The 27,855-nt window shown below is 49.4% G+C and overlaps 9 protein-coding genes across 9 annotated transcripts; 5 read left to right on the forward strand and 4 right to left on the reverse strand.

Annotated features, from left to right (window-relative positions):
- Nucleotides 1-1,407: 1,407 nt before the first annotated feature.
- BDV27DRAFT_152586 (uncharacterized protein) lies at nucleotides 1,408-2,575 on the forward strand (the record flags this gene model as incomplete). The annotated part of the gene is made up of 2 exons (XM_032071594.1): nucleotides 1,408-1,905; nucleotides 1,967-2,575. The coding sequence occupies 2 exons, from the start codon at nucleotides 1,408-1,410 to the stop codon at nucleotides 2,573-2,575; spliced, it is 1,107 nt and encodes a 368-aa protein (XP_031933010.1).
- Nucleotides 2,576-3,569: 994 nt separating this feature from the next.
- BDV27DRAFT_140836 (RTA1 domain-containing protein) lies at nucleotides 3,570-4,420 on the reverse strand (the record flags this gene model as incomplete). The annotated part of the gene is made up of 2 exons (XM_032069734.1): nucleotides 3,570-4,222; nucleotides 4,270-4,420. 2 exons carry the CDS (start codon nucleotides 4,418-4,420, stop codon nucleotides 3,570-3,572), a joined length of 804 nt encoding a protein of 267 aa, XP_031933011.1.
- A 2,631-nt stretch (nucleotides 4,421-7,051) lies between these two features.
- Nucleotides 7,052-8,466, reverse strand: BDV27DRAFT_171664 (arrestin family protein; the record flags this gene model as incomplete). The annotated part of the gene is made up of 5 exons (XM_032075656.1): nucleotides 7,052-7,297; nucleotides 7,355-7,759; nucleotides 7,816-8,137; nucleotides 8,203-8,346; nucleotides 8,402-8,466. 5 exons carry the CDS (start codon nucleotides 8,464-8,466, stop codon nucleotides 7,052-7,054), a joined length of 1,182 nt encoding a protein of 393 aa, XP_031933012.1.
- An 834-nt stretch (nucleotides 8,467-9,300) lies between these two features.
- Nucleotides 9,301-12,457, forward strand: BDV27DRAFT_171665 (uncharacterized protein; the record flags this gene model as incomplete). The annotated part of the gene is made up of 4 exons (XM_032075657.1): nucleotides 9,301-9,512; nucleotides 9,600-9,912; nucleotides 9,974-11,634; nucleotides 11,692-12,457. The coding sequence occupies 4 exons, from the start codon at nucleotides 9,301-9,303 to the stop codon at nucleotides 12,455-12,457; spliced, it is 2,952 nt and encodes a 983-aa protein (XP_031933013.1).
- A 252-nt stretch (nucleotides 12,458-12,709) lies between these two features.
- Nucleotides 12,710-13,395, reverse strand: BDV27DRAFT_104505 (aegerolysin family protein). Its single transcript, XM_032064347.1, has 2 exons — nucleotides 13,160-13,395; nucleotides 12,710-13,105 (listed from the first exon to the last, which is right to left on the reverse strand). Exons 1-2 carry the CDS (start codon nucleotides 13,249-13,251, stop codon nucleotides 12,778-12,780), a joined length of 420 nt encoding a protein of 139 aa, XP_031933014.1. The 5' UTR covers nucleotides 13,252-13,395; the 3' UTR covers nucleotides 12,710-12,777.
- A 598-nt stretch (nucleotides 13,396-13,993) lies between these two features.
- Nucleotides 13,994-17,413, forward strand: BDV27DRAFT_140839 (uncharacterized protein; the record flags this gene model as incomplete). The annotated part of the gene is made up of 4 exons (XM_032069735.1): nucleotides 13,994-14,413; nucleotides 14,514-14,688; nucleotides 15,133-15,190; nucleotides 15,586-17,413. The coding sequence occupies 4 exons, from the start codon at nucleotides 13,994-13,996 to the stop codon at nucleotides 17,411-17,413; spliced, it is 2,481 nt and encodes an 826-aa protein (XP_031933015.1).
- A 1,098-nt stretch (nucleotides 17,414-18,511) lies between these two features.
- BDV27DRAFT_171666 (putative serine peptidase) lies at nucleotides 18,512-20,618 on the forward strand (the record flags this gene model as incomplete). The annotated part of the gene is made up of 10 exons (XM_032075658.1): nucleotides 18,512-18,754; nucleotides 18,822-18,939; nucleotides 18,995-19,149; nucleotides 19,218-19,340; nucleotides 19,396-19,568; nucleotides 19,620-19,707; nucleotides 19,768-19,873; nucleotides 19,924-20,083; nucleotides 20,136-20,336; nucleotides 20,402-20,618. The coding sequence occupies 10 exons, from the start codon at nucleotides 18,512-18,514 to the stop codon at nucleotides 20,616-20,618; spliced, it is 1,584 nt and encodes a 527-aa protein (XP_031933016.1).
- A 498-nt stretch (nucleotides 20,619-21,116) lies between these two features.
- Nucleotides 21,117-22,720, reverse strand: BDV27DRAFT_140841 (glycoside hydrolase family 18 protein; the record flags this gene model as incomplete). The annotated part of the gene is made up of 6 exons (XM_032069736.1): nucleotides 21,117-21,218; nucleotides 21,280-21,815; nucleotides 21,886-21,955; nucleotides 22,010-22,069; nucleotides 22,133-22,507; nucleotides 22,562-22,720. 6 exons carry the CDS (start codon nucleotides 22,718-22,720, stop codon nucleotides 21,117-21,119), a joined length of 1,302 nt encoding a protein of 433 aa, XP_031933017.1.
- A 2,262-nt stretch (nucleotides 22,721-24,982) lies between these two features.
- BDV27DRAFT_152595 (Six-hairpin glycosidase-like protein) lies at nucleotides 24,983-27,530 on the forward strand (the record flags this gene model as incomplete). Its single annotated transcript, XM_032071595.1, has 2 exons — nucleotides 24,983-25,717; nucleotides 25,779-27,530. 2 exons carry the CDS (start codon nucleotides 24,983-24,985, stop codon nucleotides 27,528-27,530), a joined length of 2,487 nt encoding a protein of 828 aa, XP_031933018.1.
- Between the last annotated feature and the right edge of the window lie 325 nt (nucleotides 27,531-27,855).

Genomic DNA, 27,855 nt, shown 5'->3' on the forward strand with positions numbered 1-27,855 from the left:
TCGGGAAGAGTTCATAGATACCGAAACAAAAGACGTCGTCGCTAATGTCTCGCAAGACGCCGTTCCTCACGGGTTTTGTCCAATGCATGAAGCCCTCTGTGAAAATTCAGTTTATTGAGACCGTTGGAAGCTTAGGATCGATGGTATAATGAGTCTCTCCCCAAACCACACTTGTCACTCGACCGGTAATGACAGATTGGTCGTGTGAAAGCATTAAAGACGGGTATGTCTGAATGTACAAAGAGGCACATACGTTCTCCCCAGGAATCCACGCTAGGTAGCGATTTGAACAAAAGTTCGGGCACCAAGAACTTGGGAAACTATCATGAAGCCCAGTTCAGGATTCATCCTGAAATGAGGTAGATACGCAATATAGCCGACCAATCATGCACGGGGTCCAAAACATTTACTTTAAACTCATGGGAATATCGTTCCGTAGCTGGTTTTGGATCAAGCCGTTGCTATCCTAGACAGACCTTCGTCCAGGTGAAGAGATCTTACCGGGAGTACCTGTATCCTGTGAACTTCCGCCAATCTTCACAGTATCCATAGGGTGTTTTTAATGCCAGCTTTTTTGCTTGGGTGAATTTGAGACAAAGTCCAGTCAGAACTAATCACTCATAATAACGATGGTGATATATATAAGGCTCTGATAGACATCGGCTGTTCCTGGTGGGTAGACTGGTTTGGGAGTGTGGAGCCCCGCTGCTTTCGCATCGTCAGGTCATATCCTATGAGTGACTGCGAAAAGAAAAGGCTACGGAGGGTACTGGAAATTAACAAGTGCCAAAAATACTGATATGTAAACTAATCCCATAGAACCATCGCTCTACACGCAGATAAACATTGAACCGGTGAGGACTTGAGCCGGGCATATAACTCAGTCTTGCTCACACGAACAGTCACGATATTTTCCCAGTGTGAGGGACCTTTTGAAAGGATGCTCTTGTAAAACACTCCTTCAATATCTCACTCGGACGTGGCCAGGACGAAGGAGGTGAAAAGCTCTAAAATGCGCCTATCGCGTAGGATTCGTGTAGGGCAAGAAAGGTGAAGTGTAATTAAGGGTAAACATTATATCCTTTAGCTGGTGTCAATGATCAAGACATGCTCAAGAACCCTAGTCGATTGATCTACAAACATTACTAAAATAGCTCAAGTTTCGGAGCGCGAGTACGGAAACGGGTACGACTAGTATGGCGACTGGCACTTTATTCCTGGCACCCTTGTTTTCAAGTCTTGCGCAGATTAAACCAATTTCCGATCATGACTACCGCATTTTCCCAGGATATGCCGCTGGTAATAAACGCTATAAAAAGGCCCGATGCGTCGCTTGGAGGGTGTATTTCTTCTATCACAGATAACTCAACGATCCTTACCTTACAAAGCATACAAGTTCAGTAATCCATGTGGGCCCTCAAAGCAGCAATCACCTCCAGGCTTCTTCTGCCTCCAACACTGGCTAATCGCCTATACCTTCCACCGATCTATCACAATGGCAGTGTCGAAGTTGAGGGTCTTTCGGTTCCCGGCAACCTCGACGGGTTTAAGATGAGAACGCCAGCGAACAGAACTTCCTTTGATTTTTGGTACTTTGATGCCTTTTCTAGGAATACCAGCGCGGCCATCAACATCGTTTTCTTCAACATGGGCGATTTTGCTGCTAACCCGCATCCCTTGACTGTCCAGATCTCTGGAACCTTTGACAACGGTACACAGTTCTCTGGAGAGGCCCTGGCATCCGGAGGTGCTATTATCAGCAATGACGAGAATGGAATTACTGGGAACTGGCTCGGCTCAGGAGCCAGCTTCTACGGTACCAACCTCGAGAAGCCCAACGTTGAGTACGCGATCAAAATCAACTCACCTAGCATTGGTGTGAAGGGCACGTTTAGGTTGAAATCCGTGAGCAGCTCCCTGTCTAATTCAAGTATTACCTCGACAACTAGCTTATCCATATCTGCAGCGCGCACCACCCCACTATCCTTGCAACCCAAATGTCGATGGGCTAAACACCCTCCTCTTGCCACATCTGCATTGGTCAAATGCTGTTCCCGATGCCCAAGCCAACATCGATCTCACCATCAACGGTACCGAATTCAAAGTGACTGACGGTGTTGGGTACCACGATAAGAACTGGGGCGACGCGTCTGTCATCACCAGTCCCAAATACTGGGACTGGGGACACGCAAGCCTAGGCCCTTACTCGCTGGTCTGGTACGACCTCCTCGACTACAATAATACCGAGCATGTCTACGCGTATATCTCCAAGAATGGTCAATTCATGGACAATAATTGTGCCGAGAAGGCTGTCGAAGTGCGCCAGTGGGGTGCGAATGCCACATACCCGCCCACTAGTGGTATTGCCGCCAACGAGGGTTTGACTGCTCGGTTTAACCTAGGTGGTGGTCAGGTCTTTGTCGCGAACCTGACCAAAGAGGTAATCATTCATGATCAGATTGTTTATGCTCGAGCGTTGGGCTCTGTCACTGGCGGGATTGTGGGACAGGAGCAATATCAGGGTCGGGGGGCCTACGAGGAGTATGTCTATGGGTTGTTGTACGGCAAGCCTTGAGGAAAGTGTATGATATTTTCTAGTATTACTTTCTCAGATTCTGTTCCACGTGCTTGGTATTGAGATAGGACATGCTCTCTCTTCAGCGAGGATAGAGGATGAGAATAAGAAAGGATTAGGTGATCTCAGTGTGCTCGGAGGATGGCATTAACCAATAGCAAATACCGGTGTCAACGTGTGTTAGATAAGTTGATTCATTTTTCGCGAATTATACTACTCAGGACTGAGTAATGATATGAACGGCCCAACCTCGAATGTCTCTGAGACACCTTGCCATGTACTAGTTCCTTTATTTCGATCTCTCGGTTGAGGAGGTTAGAGCTCTATAACCATTGGTAGGCCTTTTATGTAAGAGAACGACAGTTGAAGTGGGAATGAAATGGTGCTCTTTTTAACTTATTGATGTAGTTTTGAGGCTAACAAAGGCCGGTACGCAATGAAGTTTACATCCCCACGCTTTCTCAGTACCTAACAGTCAACGAGAGATATAACTTTGTTTCTACGAGACAGGACGAGAACGAATACGAAAACGCTGATATCGCGCCATAGTTTCTTCTCACAACTCCCGATTCAAGGGCCACTATTAGTAGGCCCACTTCATGCCGGGCCCACAATACGAGTACGTTGAATATGCAATTGGCTGCTATGGAACCCCACTGAGGCTTAAAAATGATCCATCTTGTAAAAGATTCGAGGGGTTAATTGAAGGAAAATGTTGAGAATTTTTTATACGGAGGTCGAGAGAAGGTATTTGGTATAGGGAGGTCATACTCACTATATCAACTGCTAAAACGAGTGTCCGGGGCATAAGGCATAGTCACACAGGTGCGAGTTTATATGTCCAACTCCGAAATAAATGTATATACATACATCTCTCTGAGATCAAATAGAGCACTACTAACAACGCTATATAGCATAAAAAAAAAAAAAAAAAAAAAACCGCTGTAACGACACGAATACTAGTGTACATACAAAACTACTGTAAACCGATATCTCACACCCCCATTTCCAATTCACTGTAAGCTTTCTCCCCAAGCACATTGGCTGGATAAAGAAAATGGAAAACAGTCTGCACCACGAACATCGGAAGAGTATCAAACACATACATAAACACCTCATGGCTGGCAAGATACCCGTCATTTCCTTGACAGAACTCAATGATGCGAAACAAACACCGAAGAATAATCAACAAGGACACTCCAAATAGGACATATAACAACGGCCCATATGGCATTGAAAGCACCCGGACGCGTTTCAGCTTCTGGATCCGTTGGTGGAAAACAACAGAGAGAGAAAAAAATCCACCAAAAAACAATAATTGCACAAAGAGTCCCACGATGGTCACCTTCTGGCCGAGACTAGACATGGAAGAGATGGCCATCATCCCACCGCCGGTAGCTTGCATCAGGAATGCAATTACATCCCCGATCACGAAAGTCTTGGTGACCTTGTGCGGGGAGATTATGGACAGTCCAGGAGTGCGAGCGAAGAGGACGATGCGGCCGTATATCATGTAGATCGTTGCTGCGTAGAGGGAAGGGGGGAGGAGGATGCAGACGCTTTGCCCGATGTAGGGACCCATGGCGGTTTTGTCTTTTGCTGAGGCGGCGCGGAACACGTAGCCCACGGTCATCACTGGAAATATGCCTGTCAATACAATATGGTTTCATGGAAGGAGAGAGGGGCCGTCTTACTGATTGCCCCCACGACGAAGGTTATGAAAAACCAACTACGTAGCTTCCATAGCTGGAAGATGTGGAAGCCGGTGCTCGCGCCGTAGCAAATGAGGGCAACGACTGCTGCAGCCACACTAGGGCTGTAGTGATAGAACGAGTACTCACTCATCGTGAATGATTATGAATATGAGGCCACGATGGAACTCTTAGCAGGGCAATAGGGGGGAAAGTGTCTTGATGAGTGAGGAAGTCATAGAAAGACTGCATTATATAGGGCTCTGCAGGCATTATCTACGCCGTCTCGGCCTTAAGATCCACTTACGGAAGTACTATTTCGTTCTACTCCGTAGTTTGAAAGTAGATTGAGAACAAACTACTAGCTTATCTTCTGCATCTTTTGTTCATTCTCCACCCTAGAAACTTTGAACCCTAATCAACCAATAATATTGCATCCGTACTCGTACCCTTCATGGGAAGTGGGCCTAAAGCGCCCTTTTTAACCCCGTCGTTTTAAAAAAGATGTAACGAGTAATGCTAGATAAAGCGCCGTTTTCGCACAAATTCAAAAACAACTAAAGACGATAGTGGCCCAAAGCCATGTTCTTGAGGTAAGAACAGGCTCAGCTTGAGGGCGATAGTCACCCGCTATTTCTGTCTGATATGAGCCACCGACGAGAGAGTCGTAGAATAGAATACGCATCCTAGTTATGAAATACCATACACTGTGCTAACTATCATGCAGAGGAAGCTTGACGACAGGTCATGCCTAGCTCTTCCATCGGCCACTTAAGCCAACCCCGAAGTGACGGACCCAGATAACCGTATATCTCCCGCAGCAAACCTTCGGGCCACCGACTAATCCAATATTTGGGCCCTCCAGTCCTCAGAAGAATACATGAGTAGCCAAGGATGACCAACGCATAAGGGTCTTTCCGCGCTAATAAACTTCCATACTCATCTCCGAACGAGCATACCCATCCAAAGAATCCCGAATGAGGCATTTTTGACCACTTCATCAATTCATTTGCCGCACTGCGGTAGACAACAGTCTGTTCTGGCGCCAGTGGCATTGATTCAATATAACCCACAAAGTCATTCACACATGACTCGAGCTCCAGTGGCCCGTTTTCCGAGGGCTCGCCGTCAAACATTGTCCCTAAAACGCCAGCTTTGATGTGCGCCCAGGTCGACAGCATGATTGTGCGAACTCCTTGAATATGCATAATCCAGGGAGCAAGAACACCCGCCCCTCTGTATAAGAGACTGTCGTGGTTATACGACGTGCCAAGTTCGAAGACAAACGCGAGTGCCGAGACAGCATAAAGGGCATGACAGTTTGATGGGGAGATATTTGAGAGAGCCAATGAGGAGCCCTTCAAGGCTGCCTCGTACTGTCGATAACTGTATGCTATGTAACGCACCTCTGGCGAGCCTTTGCGGCACATATGCAGGGCAGACACAGCCATGATCATGGGCAGGAGGAATCGGTGTTCAAAAGCTATCCCAGGCACCTCAACTTGCCATATATATTGAAATCCAGGTCTATCAGAAAGGGTTAGGTATGTAGCTGTCGAGTAATGATGCATGAGCCTAGATTTCAGCACATCATCGTCGCTTAATGATGCTTGGGGCTGAAGAGAAGAACCGGGCTCAGCCTGGGAGATTGAGGGTAAAGTCCTGGTATCCCCTATGTTGGACGGGGAAGGGGAAGGGCTAGCAGTAGCAGACGTCAAAGAGCTGTAACCTTTCATTCCTTGTGATTCAGCATATTCGCACTCTATACGGTGTTGGAGACAGTTTCCGCATGATGGTTTTTGTTCGTCGCACTACGTCGCCCATTAGTTTGTAGTCTTGTCAATAATTTGTGCATTTATCTACAGATGCTAGTAGGTGGCCCAACTAAGCACTTTGACAAGCAGGCCCATATATAACTGTATTATCTCAAACTGGAGAGACCTCACCTTTATCCTACGTCTTTTGCAATTTGGACACCCTGTTCTTGTTTTCCGATGTGATCTCCTCGCCAGAGGCATTGTTGAGAACCCTGATCGCAGGACCCGGTATATAGAGAGCGCTCTAAAGCACAAGGACACAGCGAAATAAATCAAACAGCCGTGATGGAGTTTTGAAGGTACCACCTCCTCTAGCTCTCTCTACTAGAGAGGAGCTAAGCGAAGTGGATACTGAGATGAAGTGCCAGCTGAGCGGAAGATCACCCACGGCTAGCCAATAAATGCCGTCGCCACTGTTTTTTTATTTTAGATTTTTGACTTTTCCTGCCGGCAGATAATTTAATTTGCTTGGATGATTTTGTCACTACTTCTACTTAAACTACTTCAACTATCTCATTTATTTACGCCCCTTAGATTACTGCGTAAAATTGCTTAGTCTTCTTCCTCTATTTAGTGTTCCCCAGATGGGTAATTCACGTAGATTAATTTACTTTGCCTACTAGGGCTGCTTGGAGATATTTAATCCAAGTTCTGTTCTCAGGGACTGCTGATCAGAGGAAGGCGGGCAGGTAAGGATTCCAATGCGAAGTGGCAGCGTTTGCTTGTCCTGGATGACATGTAGATAATGACCACGTCGTGTGAGCTACCAAATACACTATTGCTTTCGGTACAATATATAAGTATTGTTGAAACGCACCACTTGTCCCGACTCATTTGACTCATTCTGTAACAACACCATGTCAATCACCGAAAGACCGCGAGTGCCAATTCTAGATTCCCCTTCTCTCTGGCTACTAGATATGAGGCCTTCCCTTCCCCCATAAAACGCTCAATCAGGTGGTATCCCACTAACTAGGAATTTCGGATACGCCATCAAATGCCGAGTACTCTGGAGGCCTCTCATTAGAGTGCGATCCTGCAAATGTTGAAGGGTTGTCTGGGCATAGTTCAACAAGCTTCACATCATGTACATGGTCGTTATAATGGGGCAGTCCGTTCTCTCCCTCGCCCCAAGCCGCAATGTCTGATAACACCTGAGGACTAGCGCTGGTCGAGGGATAGAATAATAGGATGACTGGAAGAGAAAGACGAACCTACCAACGATAAATAGGGTGCACAGAAATGAGTGAATAGAAACGGGGGTAACTAACCGAGGACAGATGACCATCGGGATTCGCCAGAGTGATTAAAAATTGTATCGAGTGTCGAACTTGCAGGACCGTTGTCGCAATACTTTGTAGACACTGTCGGGTAGACTTGGGTAAGTGAAGCATCCGGGAGCATTGATACCAGCATCTGTCGTCGGTACTTATATCCATCTCTTCCCAGGTTGGAGGGTCAAATACATCAGTCAACACCTCTCGCGATCGAGACGCGAAGGATGGTTTCGATACGGTATGCGTTTCAATGATATCTGATTGAATAGATTTCACGTTGAGGCCCTTCAGCAGAGGAACGAAACGATAGGTGACTCGGATCTTGCCGCCGTATGGGACAGCCGGGGTTGGAATGCTGACTTTGTACATTATCTTGTCCAGCCAATCGTTCTCAACGCTCTACCCCGTATTAGCTTCTGAAGATCTTATTCCCTCTCGCGTGATGAGATACTGACACTAAGAGCTGTACGCAAGGGCATGCTGTAAACCTTTCGAACGGTGACCTCCCGCGACGTGGCTGCACTCTCACCTTTCCGGCCATAGATCTGTGCTCTCAAAAAATACCGAATATAACAGTCATCCATTCCCGTCATAGATTCCGGTAATCGTCCTGGGAGACACATCTGGAAAGGAAATTCATAGTTGCCCGGCTCCAAGATCGTTGCGGATGACCCTGCTGAAGCCCGCAGAAAGCTCCAGACATCGTGATGAAAGGGCAACTCCTTCCAAAATGCTTTGCAATGTCCGTGTGCATCACTGGGGAACGTCGCGTCCCAGCTGCGGGAATATATTAGGTTAGTCATGGCTTACTTCTAATGGAATTTGGTGAACATGTCACATACTTTATATAATAGCGGCCCTCTAGATGTAACTTGACATCGCTCACGCGCGTAGGTTCATTAAGGCACAGAATAACTTTTCCCTGGGCATGGCCATACTTAATCGTATGCCCTGCTGCTGGGATCCGAATGGTGCTTTGATCCAACCTGCAAGGGTTAGCAATTGTTCATCCTTACGTACAGTTAATGGCTAGCGGCGCACCTAATATCAAAGTAGATCGGTTCTATCTTTCGCGGAGAAAAGGATTTAAATGATTTAACCATCATACCCGTCCTATCTCACTGCATATGCGACTGGCTATGCATAGTCTTCCGAATGTCTATCAGAGCTTTCAACCGACTTATATGAGCCCCTTCTCGCGGGGGAATTGAGAAACCCATCTTGGCTTAGGTAGACTTTTACAGATATTTTCGAGAGGTTGACATGCTGAAATGTCACTCTTGCTTGAATAAATCTACGGAATACAGCAGGGATGCTGAAGTCCATGCGAAAGAATAGGAACGTGGCATTCCATTCCACGCGAGAAATTCTCGAACGTGGCACTTCCATAAAGGGGTAAAATCTTATCAGAGTCACATGAACAGAGATTTAGAAAGAGGCAAATTGCAAGAATACTAACTAGTAGGAGGTGAGGTGGACCAAACCCATAAATACTCAAATAGGAGGATATACGCAGTATCATAAATAGCATGAAGATATAAGAAAAAGGGGTAAAAGTCAAAAAACTATTGACCCAAAAACTGGCATTATTGCTCATTTACCCTCTGAGATTCATTCACGAGTTCATAATACGTAATTAATGCATAAGTATCGTGCATAAATATCGGCATAAGCGCAACCCCGGATCTCGATCTGCACTCAGGAATCATGGTCTAGAAGTGGAACTATTGAGACTAGAGAAAGGATCTGCACTTTTCCCTGGGCTTTATTGGAAGGCCAACCTTATATTACTTAATGATGAAATTCCCCCTCCGAGGGGGAAGGATATTTTCCTGCATTCCCAATCCCTTACTGTCCTGGGTATCTCTTTCCTTCGTCAGTCACAAATCGTAGATCCTCTATGATCACCCAGCGGAGGCTGAGAAATATCACTCTCAGCAATGTCGCAACGGCCTCCACAGGCCACTGTTGATTCCAATGCAAATGATGCAACCCCTAAGAAGAGTTTCCGACTCCCCGCGATCCTCGATCACTTCAATGCGCGCGAGCTCAAGGTCTTCTTCCGGTGCTGGGTTGCCCTCTGGGTGGCGAGTCTCTTGATCTTCATCACCCCTTCCTTGACCAGTATTGGTACCGCTACGTTTTTCGCGAGGTAAAGCTTGCCCCATGACCGATTGTTGTACCCTCCTTTTGAGCGCATATGTCTCTCGATCGCAATGCTAAGAGCGTGACTGAATAGTCTCGTCCTCTTGTTCAACCCGCCGTCCGGAATAGTTTTCATTTACCTCTTGGGGGCCTTGACTCTGTTCATTGGAATATGCCTAGCCTGGGCATGGGGCGTCATCACGATGAAGGCCGCTTACGCGGCCAGGCCAGCAGCAGACACACAGGCCCGACTTGCATCGTTGCAACAGACGGCGGTAGCCCAAGCCAACGCGACAGGATCTCCGACTGCCAGTGTGGCACAGCAGCTAATCTACGATGGCTACATGTTGGACACGCGTGTCACAGCGATTACATTCTGTCTCATCTGCACATTTATCTACTTCATGGTAAGCAATTATCGTCTATCGTACAAACTGACCAGCGAGAAAGCGAAATAACTATTGATAGGCTCGACTGCGCGCTAGTAATCCCAAAGCCACCTTGACCTCGATCTTTGGAATTATCATTTCGGACCTTTTTCTCAACTTCACCCCCCTTCTACCCTCGTTCTCGGGAACGCTACCTCTGACGCTCGTGAAACCGGCCGCCATCGGTGTGGGACTTGGATTTGCATGCTCGGTGCTCTTCTTTCCGCGATCGACCTCTCATGTGGTTCTGGATAGTATGGAGGATATCGTGGAGCTGCTCAAGCAACCACTGACGTTCACCTCCGTGACGCTAGGGAAAAAAGCGCAGCAGCCGGATGTCGACCGACTACACAAGACACACGCTCGGATTATCCAGGAATATCGAAAGATGGAACCCGGTTTGGCCTTTCTGCCATTGGACTTCTCAGTGGGCCGCTGGGGTCCCGAGGAGGTCGCTTCCTTCAAGGAGCCGATGCGGCAGGTCGTGGCGGCCATTCTTCTTTTGCTTGAATTCCACATCGGTCGAATCTATGGCGAAGTTCGCACAGAAGACATCCTTCGTGAGCACGCCGAACAGACAAAGGAGGCCCTTATCACGGACGAGAAGCAGCCCCGCAAGGTTGGAGCCCAACAACTCTCTCAACTCGCGGAGGTGCTAGAAGGTTTGCGCAGCCCGGACAGCCAGGAGCTGCCCCAGGAAGTCGTGGATGAACTAGTCAGCATGAGCGCAATGGCGATCGACGCGTGTCTGGAGGGATTAGCGGTGACGAAGGAGTGCATCCATATGGTCAATTGCCGACGATGGGTGAGGCGAGCGTCCCCAACAGAACGCGAGGATCTGTACCAGCGAAGTCAGACAGCACTTGAGAATCTCCGCAAGGCTCACAGCGGCTTTCTTCGCGACATGACCGAACTCTTGATTGGTCATTTTGCACCTACGACAAACGGTGAGCCCCGTGACCAGCGCAAGTTAGGAGCACTCGTGGTTGGGATGGTCTTTGAGGAACACGTCTGTATTACAATCACTCGTACAGAGGCTCTACTTGCCCGTGTGTCGACTGCTTTCCACGACTCGAAAGGAACCCAGCTGTGGTGGCCAACGAGTCTTCGATACGCCGCCTCCTGGGCGTTTCGGAAGAAAGCGAAGGCACCAACAACGACAACGGTCGTGGAGGACGATCCGGACGAGGCAGAGGACCTGACTAAAGCTGCGCAGGAAAAGCTTCGGATCAGTCGTGGATACCGACCGAAGCACCGCAGCCCCTTAGGACGAGCCATTTTAGGAACCTATCATTGGGTTACTTCGAACGAAGGCCTCTTCGCATTACGCATGGTTGTTGTTACGATCGCCCTCGGCATCCCCGGTGTCATCCCTCACACCGCTGGGTTCTATTACCGGGAAAAAGGTCTTTGGGGGTTGATCATGGCGCAAACCGGCTTGCTTGTCTACATGTCTGAGTTTACCTTTTCGACTCTCAGCCGACTGGTCGGGACAATTGCTGGCGGTGTTCTAGGACTTCTGGCATGGTATATTGGCTCGGCCAATGGTCCTGGCAACCCCTATGGATTATCGGCCGTTCTGGCTGTGATGCTTGCCATCTTGATCTGGATTCGACTGTACCTGCCTCCGAGCTTGCTACAAGGAGGAATTATGGGCGGTGCCACTTTTATGCTCGTAGTGGCATATAGCTACGACGATACGTGAGTCCACCATCGACGGCACAGAGTGCCACTACCTTTGCTAATGTTTTCAATCAGACACATTCCACAGTACGGCAACCCTGGAGTTGGCTATACGGTCTTTTGGCGACGGCTACTCCTCGTGCTCATCGGAGTTGGTGCCGCGACGATTGTCCAGTTGTTTCCCCGTCCACCATCAGCCGCCCGGCATATCTGCAAGACCTTGTCTCACACTGTACGAACGTTGTCCGACCACTACGCATTGCTCTTATCGTGTTGGGGCCGCTCCCGCCACGATGGGCGCGTACTCGCCGAGCCGATCTCCCTTCAGTTGACCGAAGGATTAGTGATGCTAGACGGGCCTATCGATATGCTGCGGTTCGACTTCTCTAGTTCCCGGTTCGACAGCGAAAGCCTGGGCCGCGTGAAGCGTCTCTGCCATATCATGAACCGTAGTCTGGGGCAGCTTCTACTGTTATCCGGCACCCTCCCGAGCGAGTTTCAACATCGACTCGCGCAACAAACCGCCCTGCTGGATCACCAGTGCATTGGTGAGATCATGGCTGTTTTGGGGATGTGCGAACAAGCGCTGAAGACTGGCGATGCATTGCCTGAGATTCTCCCCACGCCACTGGTCAGACGCGCCTTTGACTACTGGCAGTCTCACCCGGCTGAGATTGACTTCTCCCCTGACACAGTGAGGGATGAAAATTATCGCCGCTTCTGCGTGGCCTTGAGCGCGTATCTGAAATTCCTGGGCACGATCGATGAATTAGTGCTGGTGATTAAGGGAGTTTTGGGTGAGGCGCATTTGGTTTCCCATGAATTAGGAAACTTGGTTTAATCTGGTACATATTGAGGTGTTGGCGATTTGTTTTTAGGGAAAAGATAGAATAACAAGCATAATAGACTATACAAGCTCTCGCGTGGGAGTATAATTAATTCCAATGGCAGTGTTATTAAGCCTTCCATTCAATCGATGCTATAACATTAGAAGTTTTGAACATTTTGCAGTCCGTGATTACTGACACCTAAGTATGCCTAGATACTTGCTTTTTTTCTTTTTCTTTTCCCTTTTTCCCCTCCCTTCTCATCATGCATTCGGGGTCAAATGAGGAAACGACTGGGCTGTCCGAGTATCGACTGATGTGTTACGGTTAAGACTCACTCATCTGTAATGGCAACTGAGACCGTGCCCATGGTACCGGACCTCTTCCAATCTCCGATATCAACTTTATATCTCGGGTCATGATTGAGCATCGAGAATCTATTCTGTCTTCCCGACTGCATCGGGGCGCTCCATGCCAGTGTGCAGATCCGGGTGTCCTTCACATCATCGATGAGATCGAATGTTCCCTGGGTTCCCGACATAGAGTCGGTTTCACCACAGGAACAGACTTCTCTGATCCCGCCGTTGTGACGGATGATCATATCATCCACATCGTCGGCTGTCATGATATCACTTTGATCCCCCTGCCGATAGAATTGCCCACTGTGCCAGCGTCAGCCACATGAGAAAGATAGCACAGACGTCCTGGGTCCATACCTGTCAAGGTGGGCATTTTCGATGCGCAGATCAAACTTCATGCCATCTTCGATCTTAATATCGACGTACTGGCCGAAGGCGTCCGCAGGCATGTCGACTCAATGGGATATACAATACTCGTAGATAGAATAAGATAGTCGATATTATGTTTGTTGATCACCGATACAAAGCTCTCCTGCTTCAAGACAGGCGTGCTGGGTGGGGGGGGGAAATAGCATAAGTTATTTAAGTAAGGTGGTGATGCAGTTATGACCGCGACATTGAAAGCTTCACTGCAAGAACCATGGAACGGCCTGCGGTATCCCCACCCCCGCATACCTGTCACGGTGGACTTCTCGTATACTCAGTACCAATGAACATGAGGGTGGTGGCGACGCATTATGTTGTGCAGTCAGGTGATACCGAAGGAGCCCCAGAGGTTTTGGGTTGTCAGGAATAATATCTTCTTTAGAAATGTAGCCTCGTTGTTTTTCAACATCCGAGGTTGCCAAGAACCCTCATCGTATAGAGAGCTCAATCGGTGGCCTAGAAAGGCTAGTTTTGCCAGAAGGAGTCAGACAACTGTATCCCTCGCTTTATTTGTTCGCCATGCCTGGTGCATGACTCATATGTCGACGTACAATGTCTCCGATATTTAATCTGTATTATCATCCTGGAAAAAAGCTGAACTGAGCTCTCAGCATTCCTGTGCTATAATAATGAAGTGAAAGAACCCCTTCATATCTAAATTGACACCCTCTGTTTGATCTACGATCCCGCTCGGTAGACCCTCAACCCTATCCTAAGTTGGCCCCCGTAGACGACGACTGCAGCCAAGACATAACTCCCAAAAGTATGGTGGATCAGGGCAACATCCGAACGCGACTCCGCAACCTTCCGGTTCTAGAAGGTCCATTCGCCAAGGTGAACTTTGCCAACTTTCCCGACACCCCTCAGGATGCTTTCAGAATGTGGTTGGATGAGGCGATGATGGCCGGCGTTAAAGAGCCCCATGCCATGACGCTGGCCACGGTTGACGAACAAGGTTACCCAGACGCTCGGGTCCTCATCCTGAAGAATGTCGATGATCGTGGCTGGCACTTCGCCGTCAAGGCAGATAGCCCGAAAGCTCAGCAGCTGGAGACCAATGGACATGCCGCTCTAACATTCTATTGGCCCCAGGTCGGTCGGCAAATCCGGTTGCGCGGAACAGCCGTGCCGCTGCCAGAGGCTGAGTGCAGGGAGGACTTCGCCGAGCGTCCGTTCAAATCGAGGGTGAGCGCCATGGCCTCGAAGCAGAGCCAGGTGCTTCAGAACCGCGAGGAGCTTACCCGTCGCATTGCAGAGGTAGAAGGTATCGCATTGTCGGGGCAAGAGGACGGCTTCCAGAAGTGGAGACTTTATGCCGTTACGCCAATGGTGGTTGAGTTTTGGCAAGGGTCAAACGATCGCCTTCATTATAGGCTACGATATGTGCCGGAGAGAGAAGAACAGGGTCATTGGCAAAGGGACCAATTGTGGCCATGACATTCTCTCTACGTCGCCGAAACGTCACAAATCCGAAAACGGCGTGATAGCATTATAGCCAAGTATTTGAAAATGTCAAGCCGTCGAATAGCGATGAGAAAGCTGTCCGTGATTGAAAAATCACAATTGTGTAGAGTTCTTTCAGATCTGCTCAGTTCGAACTCGCCCCCGTCCAGCCGGTTAATGCATGACTAGTATAACCTGAGGATCCAAAGGGAGTACTAGTAGTAGAGATCCGTGATCCTCTGCGACGAGCCCTGTAGAGTTTGCGTTCTCATCAACGTGCCAGGCCAGCTGTTAGAGGAATGATCCACCCGACAAGGCACGCTTTCAAATAAGCAGTTCCCCAGAAGGGGAATGTCTGAGGTGGCCCAGGAGAGGAGCCGGATAGTGTGACGTCACGACCTGAAACTGAGGGTTTCCGATTGCAAGCCCTGAAGTCATGAACCACAGTGCGACCCTGACAGACCATTCTGTGCTTTCACAAAGATCCGGACATTTTGAGGGCAAAATCGGTGTTCAAATGTAACCACAGGAATAGTTATTCGCCGCCATCACATCTGCTCGTGTGGCGTACCGATCGATACCTACTACCAACAACCTTGAAAGCCAAACACAGACCCAGGCCAATCATACTCAGGGGAGTTAAACGCCGAAAGAAGTCCTACAGATTCAACTCCGATCGAAATCCTACCTGGATTCCTTCCTACGCTAAAGTGCAACGCGTTCCTCGAACATCCCCGATTGGGAGTGGCTTACAATTCAGGTCCTCGATTCATGGCGGCTCCGTCCTCCGGCAATCTATCAGCACAGCAGCTGGCAGACATCTCGCCGATCGGCACTGCTGTCCTCAATTCACGAGATGAGATCCTATTTTTGAACCGCCGTTTCCGGGACCTAATGACCTGCCAATCGAGCAGGGCGTTCGACAGCTGGTCCCAATCTATTGCCCGGGGCGACTACGACCGGGTGGCGACGGCATACGACGACGCGTTGAAGGCCAACACAGCGCTGCGCGTCGAATACCGGACATGCGACGAGCCATGCCAATGGCGCCTCCTCATGCTAACGCCGTTCGGCGAGGAAGAACTGCGCGGACTTTCCCTCGGCACAGACGGGGGCTCCTACTGCACGATCACGGATATCACCGAAGAGAAGCGGGCGGAGATCTCACAGAAGAAGATCGCTGAAGAGGCACAACGGCGGAAGGAACAACAAGAACGCTTCATCGATATGATTAGCCACGAAGTCCGGAATCCGCTTTCCGCCATTTTACATTGCACCGAAGACATTTTAGAAGCCGTGCAGGAGAAGGATCGACGGGACATCCGGGTCGAGGACATTGCGCAAGCGGCGGAAACCATCAGTCTTTGCGTTGCACATCAGAAGAAGATTGTCGACGATGTGCTGACGTTTTCAAAGTTAGACGCAGAAATGTTTACTTTAATACCACGGCGCGTCCAGCCACGACAACATCTAGCCATGTCGTTAATGATGTTTCGGCCGGAGCTGCGGAAACATGACATCGACTTCGAATACAAGCTGGACCACTCCTACGTCGACTGTGGAGTCGACTGGGTTATCGCCGATCTCGACCGCATGAGTCAAGTCCTCGTGAACCTACTCTGCAATGCGATCAAATTCACGGCCAAGGCGGGCGACGAGAAGAAGATCTCCGTATTCATGGGCGCCTCCAAGGTGCGCCCAACATCCTACCCACCCAACGTGGTCTTCTTCAAATCAGATGAGTCGGCTCTGCGGCTCAATGCGACGAACCGGCCCGAGTGGGGGGAGGGTGGCGTGGCCTATATGATGGTCGCAGTAAAGGACACGGGTATTGGAATCAGCGAGGAAGCGCAGAAACGGCTCTTTGAACGATTTAATCAAGCCACCCCGAGAACGGAGTCGATCTACGGCGGCTCAGGGCTCGGTCTCAACGTCAGTCGAAGGCTCTGCCATTTACACGGGGGCGAAATTGGCGTAAACTCGAAGGAGGGTCACGGAAGTACATTCGGCTTCTTTTTCACCGTTCGTCGAAGCGTCGAGAGCTCCCCGACCAAGCCGCCTCGACAAGAACAGGGGGCGATCGCTCAGTTATGCCGGGACGTCCAAGCGCTCAGCAGCGAGGTGACGGAAGGGACGACCGAGATTGCCAATCCGGCCATTCCCACCAGTCCTGAGATGACCCATGTGAAGGAAGTCTCTCCCAGCGCGTCCAAGGACTGGACCTGGCAGCATACCGCCCAAATCGCCTACGACGCAGGCGACACGGAGGTGAGGCGTCACAGTCCTACTATCACTGCCCCGTCCGCCGACCAATCACAATATCCCGGAAAACAACCAACTCAAGTACCACGGTCTCAGCCAGGCACAACCAAAGAACGACGGGTGCTGGTGGTAGAAGATAATGTGATCAACCAGCGTATTGTGGCGCGCAAGCTCGAGTCCTTGGGGTTTCGGGTGACCGCGGTCAGTAACGGGCGCGAGGCTCTGGATATGGTCCAGCAAAGTACATTCGACTGCATCTTAATGGATCAGGCAATGCCGGTGATGGACGGAAACTCGGCGACGCGAGCCGTTCGCGATCTCGAGAAACATGGGATGGCGCATGTCCCGGTTCTGGGCGTCACTGCAAATGTCCGGGCGGAGCAGCAAGCGGAGATGAAGGCGGCCGGCATGGACGACGTTATTCATAAGCCATACAAGATGCGAGACCTTTGCGACAAAATTCAACAGTTGATGAGTTGAGTTGGTCGGTTTTGTTTAGTTCACTTCAGTTTCAGTTTCACATCCTTGGGCGGTGTCTTTTTTCTGCCGATACCCGAAAAGAACTTAGAGGATTTCCCCATAACGGGTCTAGCGCGATGGAGTCTTGGTGACCTTTTAGACATTCAATGTTGGACATTTTCCTAAGAGAAGAGGAAAGGAAAAATAAAGAAAAGCAATATGTAAAGAAAAGGACAGACAAGGAGGTTATATCATGGGCCCTACTGTGGCACTTGAGAAGGTGTATACTAGCACTACTATGATACCCGTCAACTCATAATACACATCCGATGGTCTCGCCGATTATATATCCTGGGACTCATTCATATATAACTAGAGGATATAAGTCTCTAAACTAATGATTCAACGTTACAAACATATACACATGGAACCATCTTTCGCTAGAAATGCAATAATAAAACTCCAACGTATCTAAGTCTATAATTTCTGTCTTTTGTTGCGCGTGACACCGATTTCTCTTGGCTGAAAGCGACTGTTGTCTCAATCTCGGTATGGTTGTTAATGTGAGTTATCGCACGAAGGTCCAGGACATGCAACTAGTCACCAAAACTAAAAGTTGGCCCATTGGCACTGTTTGTGAGTTGAAGGGAGTCTCCCTGGCAAAAGATACGACCGTCCATAGAAAAGAAGTAGTGGAAGTGGGCCCAAAACACTCCGGCACTTAATGCTTGCTAGTTCGCGATAAGCCGAATCTCATGCTGAGAGCTCCAATTAATTTCCTTGGATTAATGGCCTATCTCTTCTGGTCCTAGCCAGGCCCCCACTACTGCAACCACGCTCAACGCTATCACAGTTGATATTGTGTGCCTGCTGCATGGCTTACGCTGGCCCGACGCTCTCCGACGGGAATTATGAACGTCGTGGACACCACTAGAACCTGAATGATACGATGGCTGGTCCTTGTATACAGTGGTACCGGAAAGCTAGGTCTCCTTTTTAATTTCCTTTCCCCCGGCGCATGCCATTGCACGTAGCTACTATGAATCTCTCGTTGCACTGGGAGTGTAACCGTATCCCTTCTCCTTAATCAGTCCCACCGTGAATAGAGGGCTCGGCATAATGCATTTCCTCTCACGCATCAGTGTTGTGACGCTCCTAGCATCGTGGCCCTCGCTCAGCCGCGCGATCCATCCGCCCAGACCGGTTCCTCCGCCGGTCACTCGACCGGCCTCGACGCTCTCCTCGGCGGTTGAAGGCGAGGCAACCTTCGAGCAACTCGTAGATCATCATGACTCCTCAAAAGGGACCTTCTCGCAACGTTACTGGTGGAGTACAGAGTACTGGGGTGGCCCCGGCTCACCGGTGCGTTTCTCGCCTTGCAAGCGATACCTTGCGTGGTATCACCATGGTCACTAACCTGGCGTCGTAGGTAGTATTATTCACTCCCGGTGAAGCCTCTGCCGATGGATACGAGGGCTATCTCACCAATAACACATTGACTGGTCTGTACGCACAGGAAATTCAAGGTGCTGTGATTCTGATTGAGCGTGAGCCGACCGTTTCCCTGGGAAAGAGTAGAACATTGGTCTAAATATGAACTAGACCGTTACTGGGGTGGCTCGTCGCCCTTTGAGGAACTCACAGCGGAGACGTTGCAGTATCTTACCCTGGAGCAGTCCATTCAGGACTTAACCTATTTCGCCGAAACAGTTCCGTTGGAATTTGACACTTCCAATAGTAGCAATGCCCCGAAAGCGGTAAGATAGAATTTTCATCCAGATGATACGATCGAAAAAAGCCATAGCTCTGACATCTCTATTACCAGCCATGGGTGCTGGTCGGTGGGTCATACAGTGGTGCTTTGGCAGCCTGGACCGCAGCCGTCGCTCCAGAGACGTTCTGGGCTTATCATGCCACAAGCGCTCCTGTCCAAGCTATTAACGATTTTGTGAGTGCCACACGCTCGCTATGGATATTGGTGTGACGGCTTACAGATGTTGTAGTGGCAATATTTCGATCCCATCCGTCATGGCATGGCACCAAACTGTAGCAGAGATGTCTCGCTGGTGGCCAATCACATTGATAGTGTTGGGAAGAATGGATCCATTGCGGAACAATCTGCTCTAAAAGAGCTTTTCGGCTTGGGAGCTCTCGAACACTATGATGATTTTGCCGCGTAAGTACAACTAGTTCGCAAAGCTGAAGTTAGATCTTCTAACTTCTACAGTGCCCTTCCAATAGGGCCCTACCTGTGGCAGGATAACACATTTGTGACTGGATATTCCGGTTTCTTTGCCTTTTGCGATGCTGTTGAGGTATAGTTCTGCCACATCACCGGCTCTGTCTGATTTATGAGGCTGACTCGCTTGGTCTAGAACGTCGAAGCTGGCGCGGCTGTTGTTCCGGGGCCAGAAGGTGTTGGTTTGCAGAAGGCTCTGACCGGCTATGCGAACTGGTTCAATTCGACTATCCTTCCAGGTTGTAAGTATCCTACATTAGAACCACATTATTCAATCTGACAATTTCTCCAGATTGTGCCAACTACGGATATTGGGCGGATAACCGGACTGTCGCCTGCTTCGACACCCATAATTCATCCAGTGCCATTTTTACGGATACCTCTCTCAATAATGCCGTCGACCGACAATGGCAATGGTTTCTCTGCAATGAACCCTTCTTCTGGTGGCAGGAGTAAGTTTCCCTGAATAATATACCGAGCATATACTTACATTTGAATCTTAAGCGGTGCCCCGGAGGGTGTCCCATCAATTGTACCTCGCACTGTCAATGCAGCGTACTGGCAGCGTCAGTGCTCACTATACTTCCCCGAGGTGAATGGCTACACCTACGGCAGTGCGAAGGGAAAGACTGCTGCGACTGTCAATACTTGGACAGGCGGATGGTCCGAAACCAAGAACACCAGTCACTTGCTCTGGGTGAATGGGTAAGAATAACCTGAGCTTACAATCCATGAAGGACAGAGAACGTGCCATACTAATTTGCTTCTAGACAATACGATCCTTGGCGCGATTCGGGCGTCTCATCGACCCATCGCCCTGGTGGCCCTCTGGCGAGCACCGCTGATGAGCCAGTGCAGGTCATTCCTGGTGGATTTCACTGCTCGGACTTGTATCTCAAGGATTACCATGCAAATGCAGGGGTGAAGCAAGTGGTCGACAATGCGGTAGCTCAGATCAAGTCATGGGTGGCTGAGTACTACAAGTAGAGAGGTGGTACATATACAAGTGAGATGCCGTTTGTCAGTTTGGATGCGCTCTGTATATACGTACTAGGATGTTTTATAATTATTAGCATACAACGTGAAAGAGAACAAGTTCGGGTTTTCAGTCCTACTAGGCTGATTGACTTCAAGGTACCCCTCCTGGCATATTTATCTCTTAGCTACTACTGATATTAGCTGATGGTGCGTGTAGTGGATGGATGATTGGGGTAGGTTATATTTCAAGGGCATTTTCAGTACGAATTATTCATATCCTCGACGATGGAATCGAAAAGGCAACCATCTAAGAACTAATTATATGACATACATGACAGGAGACCTATGCCGGCTGTATTACAGGCCTACGCAGCAAAGTTGAATGACAGGGAAGAATACCAATAGATAAACTATAAGATTGCCAGGATCAAAAACACAACATTCGAGTTAAACCAAACATCAGACCACAGTTCAAGATACATCATGCGTGCTCCGAGGTTGCCCAGCTTACTTCATTCCGTTCTTCAAGTTGTCATACTGCGAGGCTGGGTAGTCCAATTGGTTCTCAATCTTCTCAAAGGTCCCGGTGCCTCCGAGTGCATTTGCTGCCTGATCATCCAGTCAGACGAAGTGAAAATATATCGCACATACCAAGGAACAGGAAACTTACCGTACTAATCAGACTGTCACTGCCGCCTTTGTCGGAGCTGGTTTCCCACCACATAGAGCCACCCAGGCCCAATTTCTTGATGTATCCAGCTTTCAGCTGAACGATCTTAGGGGTGTCATAACTGATCAACCTTTTCTGCTTGCTGTCGTAGCTATAACTGGCAAGGATGTTCTCCATCTCATGCACCTCAGATCCCGGCTTTGGTAAGGCTTTGTAGTCCCACACCCCGTTCTCCCAGCTACCCTCGCCATCTGCCGTGAATGGCTTACCCAGACCATCTGTATTGGCGAATGACCGGCCGTACAGAGGCATGCCGAGGACAATCTTGCTCGCTGCTACACCTCCTTGCAGATACATATCAATCGCCGCTTGGGTGCTGAACGGAGTGCTATTCGGATTCGAGTCGTCAGGGTATGCGTTGGCTTGGTGCCCAGTGAAATTAGCAAAGCTCCCGGCATAGTCATAAGCCATAAGGTTCCAGAAATCCAGCTGAGCATCCATATCCTTAATATGTAATTTCTTGATTTTGTCGGGGCCTGGCCGAGATAGTCGTGTCAGATCGAACCCTGAGGTGTGAAGAGTGGACCCAGGTGATGATTAGCTTACCTGCCGACGTGGCGATTGTGAGAATAAAATGCTTGCCATTGGCATGCTTTTGGCTGTAGTCATCCAGTGTCTAGCTCTGTATTAGTTTGAAACTCGATGAGGCACAGCTGGAAAGGGGGCGTACAGTTCTGATCTGCTTTAGAAGAAGAACGTAGTCACTGGCTTGTTGATCGTTGTCCGGATACTAAAGCAATTGCACAGAGTCAGTGATCGTTCGCAATATTGAAGAACTAGCGGACAAACGGACCTCCCAATCAACATCAATCCCGTCGAAACCCAAGTCGGACAGCAACTTGACGGACGAGTCGGCAAGCATCTTTCGTCCAGCCTCTGTGCTCGCTGCTTGTGCGAAGTTCTTGGAGTAAGTCCACCCGCCAATAGAGAGCATGACCTTCAGGTTGCGGTTTTTCTTCTTCAAGAGATACATTTGTTTGATGCAACCATAGACATTATTGCCGGGCTCAGACCACGAGTCACCAGGATAGTGTTTCTCGATGTCAGCGTAGCCATCAGTCATGTAGACTTCTCCGGTCTCAGGGCGCACATTGGCGAAGGCGTAATTGATATGAGTGAGCTGGTCGATTACAATATCCTGAGGGTCATGCTTGCGACCGTAGATTGCCTACGAAGCCTCGTCAGTCCCATGCCACTTTGTGAGCGGGAGGACGATACTTACCCAGTTGACGAAGTACGCAACAGATCGATAGCCAGACGCTGCAGGGGCGCCTTGCACTTCATCTCGTCCCTCAAGCTTCGAGATGGCCACGCCATGGGCTACCCAAGCCCAACTGAGCACAACCGTGAGGCTGAAAAAGATCCTGGTTGAGAAGCGCATTGTTGGTCTGTGTGGCTGAGACACTGAGAGATGGTTGTGAGATGTTTCAACCTCGTGAGATGGGTTACGATGGCTTTATAGACAATGGCAGTCACCAAGTAAGTGAATTAAATATGTATGTATTGCACCCTCATGGCTTGAATCATGCAGATGGTCTCCCCCAACTCCAAGGTAGCGGTTGCATCCTGTGAATGAAAACGTTTGGGATTCTACCGTCTTGTTCAAGAAAGTAGGATTTCGATGTTTCACCTTCGTATGGAGAGGCAGAGTTTCTTTATGACACAACAATGAGGTTGCATACAGTCCAAGCTACGTTCTAGTAATGACCCTCTTAGGGTCTCTTGCATAGAAAGGACGTGGTTATGTTTCTGGTCAACGCCTTGGTATACTCGACCAATTCCAATCAGTGGCTGTAGAATCGATCCCAAGCAGATGTGGGATGACCGTAGCGTGGGAGCCACATCGACTAGCAGGAAAGCCCTGTGCAACGTATACAGCCTACAGTCACCGAGTGCCTTCACTGGTGATGGTCATACCAGTGTCGACATAACACACGCGCCGAATGCGCATCCTGACACGGATCATCTTTGTAAACTGGCACATGGCAATACAATTTCATTTGGTTCAAACTTTACCTATAGAGGACAGATGCCTCCGTGTATAGAACCAATGTAACGGTGCTGGCTAGCGTCGGCCGCCATCTGCGACAGGCCAAGGGGTTCCTTGGCTGGTATCACAGCATGTCAGGAGGACAAAGATAACCCTATCGAGGTTGTACGATGGCCGTCGTGGTCCCTGCAGACAAAGGCACGTGCCTGCCTTCACTATCATTCTAATCGCATTCATCGACTGAAGTTGGCCAGTTTCTCACAAAGGGTCTCCCGTGCCCCTATGGTATCATTCACTCCGGACGTGGATGATGGTTAGGTGGCACTTGGGTTTACTCCATTACTTGGCAGACATATAGTAGCACTGACTGAAGATTGATGTCGAGTGCGATATGGAGGAAGATGGTGCTACCTTCACTTTATTGTAAATAGAGTATAGGCTGGTGAAGCTTAATATTGACATATTGTCTAATATCCACGCGATGTAACTTTGACTGCACACCATTTCAAATCAAGTGGATTTGTATCATTGTCAGGAGTCTGACATTTCGCAGAACTCTTCCACAGTCTAGGCCTTTTCGTCCGGGAGAGACTTAATTGGCGTCTGCAATAAGTACGCACTTCTCTGTGATCGAAGTAAACCAGATTAGTCCTGTAGCGCGTCACTACCGAGGACCACGGTGCAACTAGCTGCTACATATGCTCCGACTGGGGGATTGCAGGCGACTGTATCATTTGACATGAAGGTGACAGCATCTGCTAGTGTCACGCTCTATGAGCGGGCTTGCAGATCTTCATCTGCAGGGGTCAGTGACTCTAGAAATTGCCCTCCAATCATGATTCCCCCGGCCTAGGCAGGAACCATCTCTTGAATCGCGCCGAGGTTACATCTGATAACATAATAGCGCAGTGCCTCTGTCTGTCCTAAATCACTGCATAACCACCCGAACTTTTCCTTTCCCCTGCGACTCGATTCCATGACATAACTCTTCATGACTTGATTCTACCAGTGGAAAATGATGTAGAGGCGCAGGGGTCTCATGGGTTCGGAACGGAAGCCATCAAACCTGACGAGATTGGATTTGGCTGCTCCGAGAGAAAATAAATGCGTGAGTACTTCTTGTTTACCGAAAAGCAACATGAGGGATAATCGTCACTAGACATTCTTTGATTTATTTTCCAATTGCTGCCTGGTGGGGCCGATTCGGACATCCCGAGAATATCAATACATACATAGTAGGATTTGCAAGGGACTAGGTGGTGGTGAGTTCGCAATTATCATACACGGCAATAAGTACATAGGTCTGTTTGCCGAAATATAAAGCGACGCAGATCTCTCTCGCAACAACTCTAAGCCAACACATTGCCGTGGCGAGATGCCTTCATGTCTTCACCCGAAGTTCAGCCGGAAGACTCTCTCGGCATTCCCCAGACAGAACCCCACACAACTCCCCGCAAAACAAGTCAAAGGGACTTTGAGAAGAAGGTCTTCATGCACAGAGACCCACTTTCTAGGGGAGCGTCGGTGGTAATTATACCGACAGACCCTGGTGGAAACCCAACTTAAGTGACAATTGTCATCCGCCCCCATGGGGGCAGTGAATTATGCTCCCTATCAAAGCATACCAATGACTGAATAAAGCTGTATGCAACGATGATCCTGAGGCGAAATATCTTCTGCGTAATCAGTGCCGGGCTGCTGGCCAGTCCTGTATTCTGCGATGATACTTTCACCCCTGTGGGCGTGGTTGTAGGCGACCAGCCAGAACTGAGCACCAACGATTTCGCTGCATTTGCTCTCGATCCACAGTCTCCTCTGGCAACTGTGGACTATGGCGCAGAGCGTGCTGGGTATCCCTTCTTCGTCATTTCGTCCCTCTCCCAGCCCGTCCAACTTGAAGTGAAGTATAGTGAAGAGTTCAACGGGCTAGACCACCCTTTCAGTGACGGTCCCTACTCGTTCTCCAATCAGCTGGGAAACTCATTCCGCGTTGAGACATTCAATATCACCAGAACTGGGAGAGTCACGTCCTCCCTTGTGCAGGGTGGACAAAGGTGGCAGTCCATCCGACTGTTGACCAGTGGGACTGTCACACTTTCTGAGGTTGGTTTCGACGCGACAATCGATACCGTGGAACCAGAGAATCTGCCTGGACAGTTCAGCTGCGACGATGACGTCTTAAATGAGATTTGGAAGCTAGGTGCCAGGGCTGCTACAGCTGCCTGCGTTGATAAGCAGTCTCAGAAGGCAATCTGGGAAGTCGACCCGGTCAATGGAGTATTTACACGAAGTGTCCGCCCCTCAGTGTCAGTGAATGGAACAGCATTTGCCAATTACACACTGGAATTTGAGACCATGATCGAAAAGGGTGGCAGCTGGTGGTCCGTCGTAAGTGATTGAGCTAGTTATTTGGGAGCGAAGATCGATGTGTCTGACCCTCTCACGACAGGCATCGCCCATGGCTGGTAGCGCGTACACCATGATGCTGACCGGCGAGCTCCCGGAGGCCAGTCGTCTGGCAAATGTGAATGCCACATTAACGCCATCCAACACCATTTCGCTTGCCTACGGAGTTGACTTTGTCAACCAGACCACCCTCACAACATGGGTGCTGGATGTGTTCGAGGTGCCATTCGCAGTGCGCGAAAACACCTGGTACAAAGTATCCGTCTCATTGTCACCCAGTGGCTATCTGTCGGCCTCGTTGAACGATAGACAAATCTTCAACATCTCGAAGGCCGCATATCCTCTGGCAACCGGGGAGTTCTCAGGGTCCTTTGGGTTTGGTGCCTACCAAGACCATGCGGCGTACTTCAGAAACGTGAACGTCTATGACACTGAGACTGGGTCTACCTTGTACACAAATTCACTGACCACTGAGGATGTTCTGGCGGAGTATGGCACTCAGGCAAACCAGGAGAGTCTCTGCTTGGACGGCCCAAAGCGCGACCGACTAGTATGGCTAGGCGACTTCATCCATACAGCGCGAATTCTCGGTGTCAGCACATCCAGAATCGATCACGCTCGGGGGACATTGCAGTACCTGTTAGATTCGCAGATTGATGATGGCGAGCTGGCGATCTCTCCTAACATAGGCTACAATATGAAAGCCTCGCCTAATTCATTTGCACCAACTGGCTCCTACTACCTCTCGGACTACCAGCTCTTGGGGTTGATTTCCTTTCATGACTTCGTCCAGTGGAGTGGTGACCTCGCATGGGCGAAGACGACATGGCCGAAGTGGCAGAAGCAGATTGACTGGATAATTGGTAAGGTCAATAATACTACCGGTCTCATCTCCTTCAACGCCGGGGCCTTTATAGGCCCTCAAGATGGCGGATCCGCCGTCGCTTGTGCAGCTGTGCAAGCGCTGACTGGCGCCGCCGAAGTGGCCACTGCGCTTGGAGATACTAAGTCGGCTTCTCGCTACCAGCGGGTTGCGGCGTCCATCGCGAATGCCGTCAACAAGAATCTCTGGAACGACCAACTGGGGGCATACAGCTCCTCCATTGACGATATTGGTAACTTCTCCGTCAGTGGCACAGCATACTGTATCAGCTCCGGGGTGGCATCTTCTAATCAGACTGCACGCTCCTTGGCTACCCTGTCAGGTCTGCGCCTGGGGCCTGGCTACAAAGACTCTTCTGATGTCTCTGATTCCGATCCCACGGTGAACATCTCGCCCAACACTAATGGCTTCCTCCTTCCAGCTCTATTCAAGGCCAATGCTACAAACATGGGTCTTCAGTTGATCAAGAATCTCTGGAGTGTGATGCTTCCCCTCGATGAGTCACAGAATCGGACTGCGGTGGGAACAAGTTGGGAATACGTCAACGCTCAAACACACCAACCGGGACTTAGCCTTTTCACCAGTCTAAGCCACCCTTGGGGTGGAGCGCCAACATATATATTGACCGAGTGGGCAGCAGGATTGCGCCCTGCCCAAGGCCCCGACGGATTCGGATACCGCAAGTGGATCATTGCACCTGAAACAGGCTTCCAGATTGGCTTGAAAAGAGCCCAGGCTAAGGTTGTTACGGCCTTTGACGGTTCACTAAGCGTTGAGTGGCATGTGCAGGATGGTAAGCTTCATGCGAACATCATGGCGCCCACCTCAACTGAGGGACAATTTGTGTTCCGGGGAAGGACTATCCAGCTGTCTGGTAAGGCTTCTTATAATGTTTCTGTGAGTGTCTACTAGGCAGTACTGCACTTAGTCAAATTATCTTGTACTACCAATGAGGGCATTGGATCCAATTATATCCCGTATACCATTAATAGAGTGTTCTACATTTGACGACTTATAAAGTATGGAAGCCGTGAGACGGCATCTGGGATTTGCCTTTTAGACATACTGCAACGTAAATGGCAAATCATCTCTTCCTTCTATTAAATTACTCTGACAAAGACATGCTACTTCCATGCAACAAGTCATGTTAAACTCTATATCTTGGACATTCCTCCCGTGAATCCTTCGTCGTTCTGCCTCTCGTCATGATATAGAAGGGTTCTAGGTCTAGCAGGAA

This window comes from Aspergillus caelatus (genome assembly GCF_009193585.1).
Source record: "Aspergillus caelatus strain CBS 763.97 unplaced genomic scaffold BDV27scaffold_7, whole genome shotgun sequence".
NCBI classification, from domain to species: domain Eukaryota; kingdom Fungi; phylum Ascomycota; class Eurotiomycetes; order Eurotiales; family Aspergillaceae; genus Aspergillus; species Aspergillus caelatus.

Bases quoted from the DNA above. Each gene is read 5' to 3' on its own strand.
- BDV27DRAFT_104505 (XM_032064347.1), bottom strand. From the start codon at position 13,251: ATGCCTGCGGACGCCTTCGGCCAGTACGTCGATATTAAGATCGAAGAT. The intron at 13,106-13,159 runs GTATGGACCCAG...ACGCTGGCACAG, and splicing joins GAAAATGCCCACCTTGACAG to TGGGCAATTCTATCGGCAGG.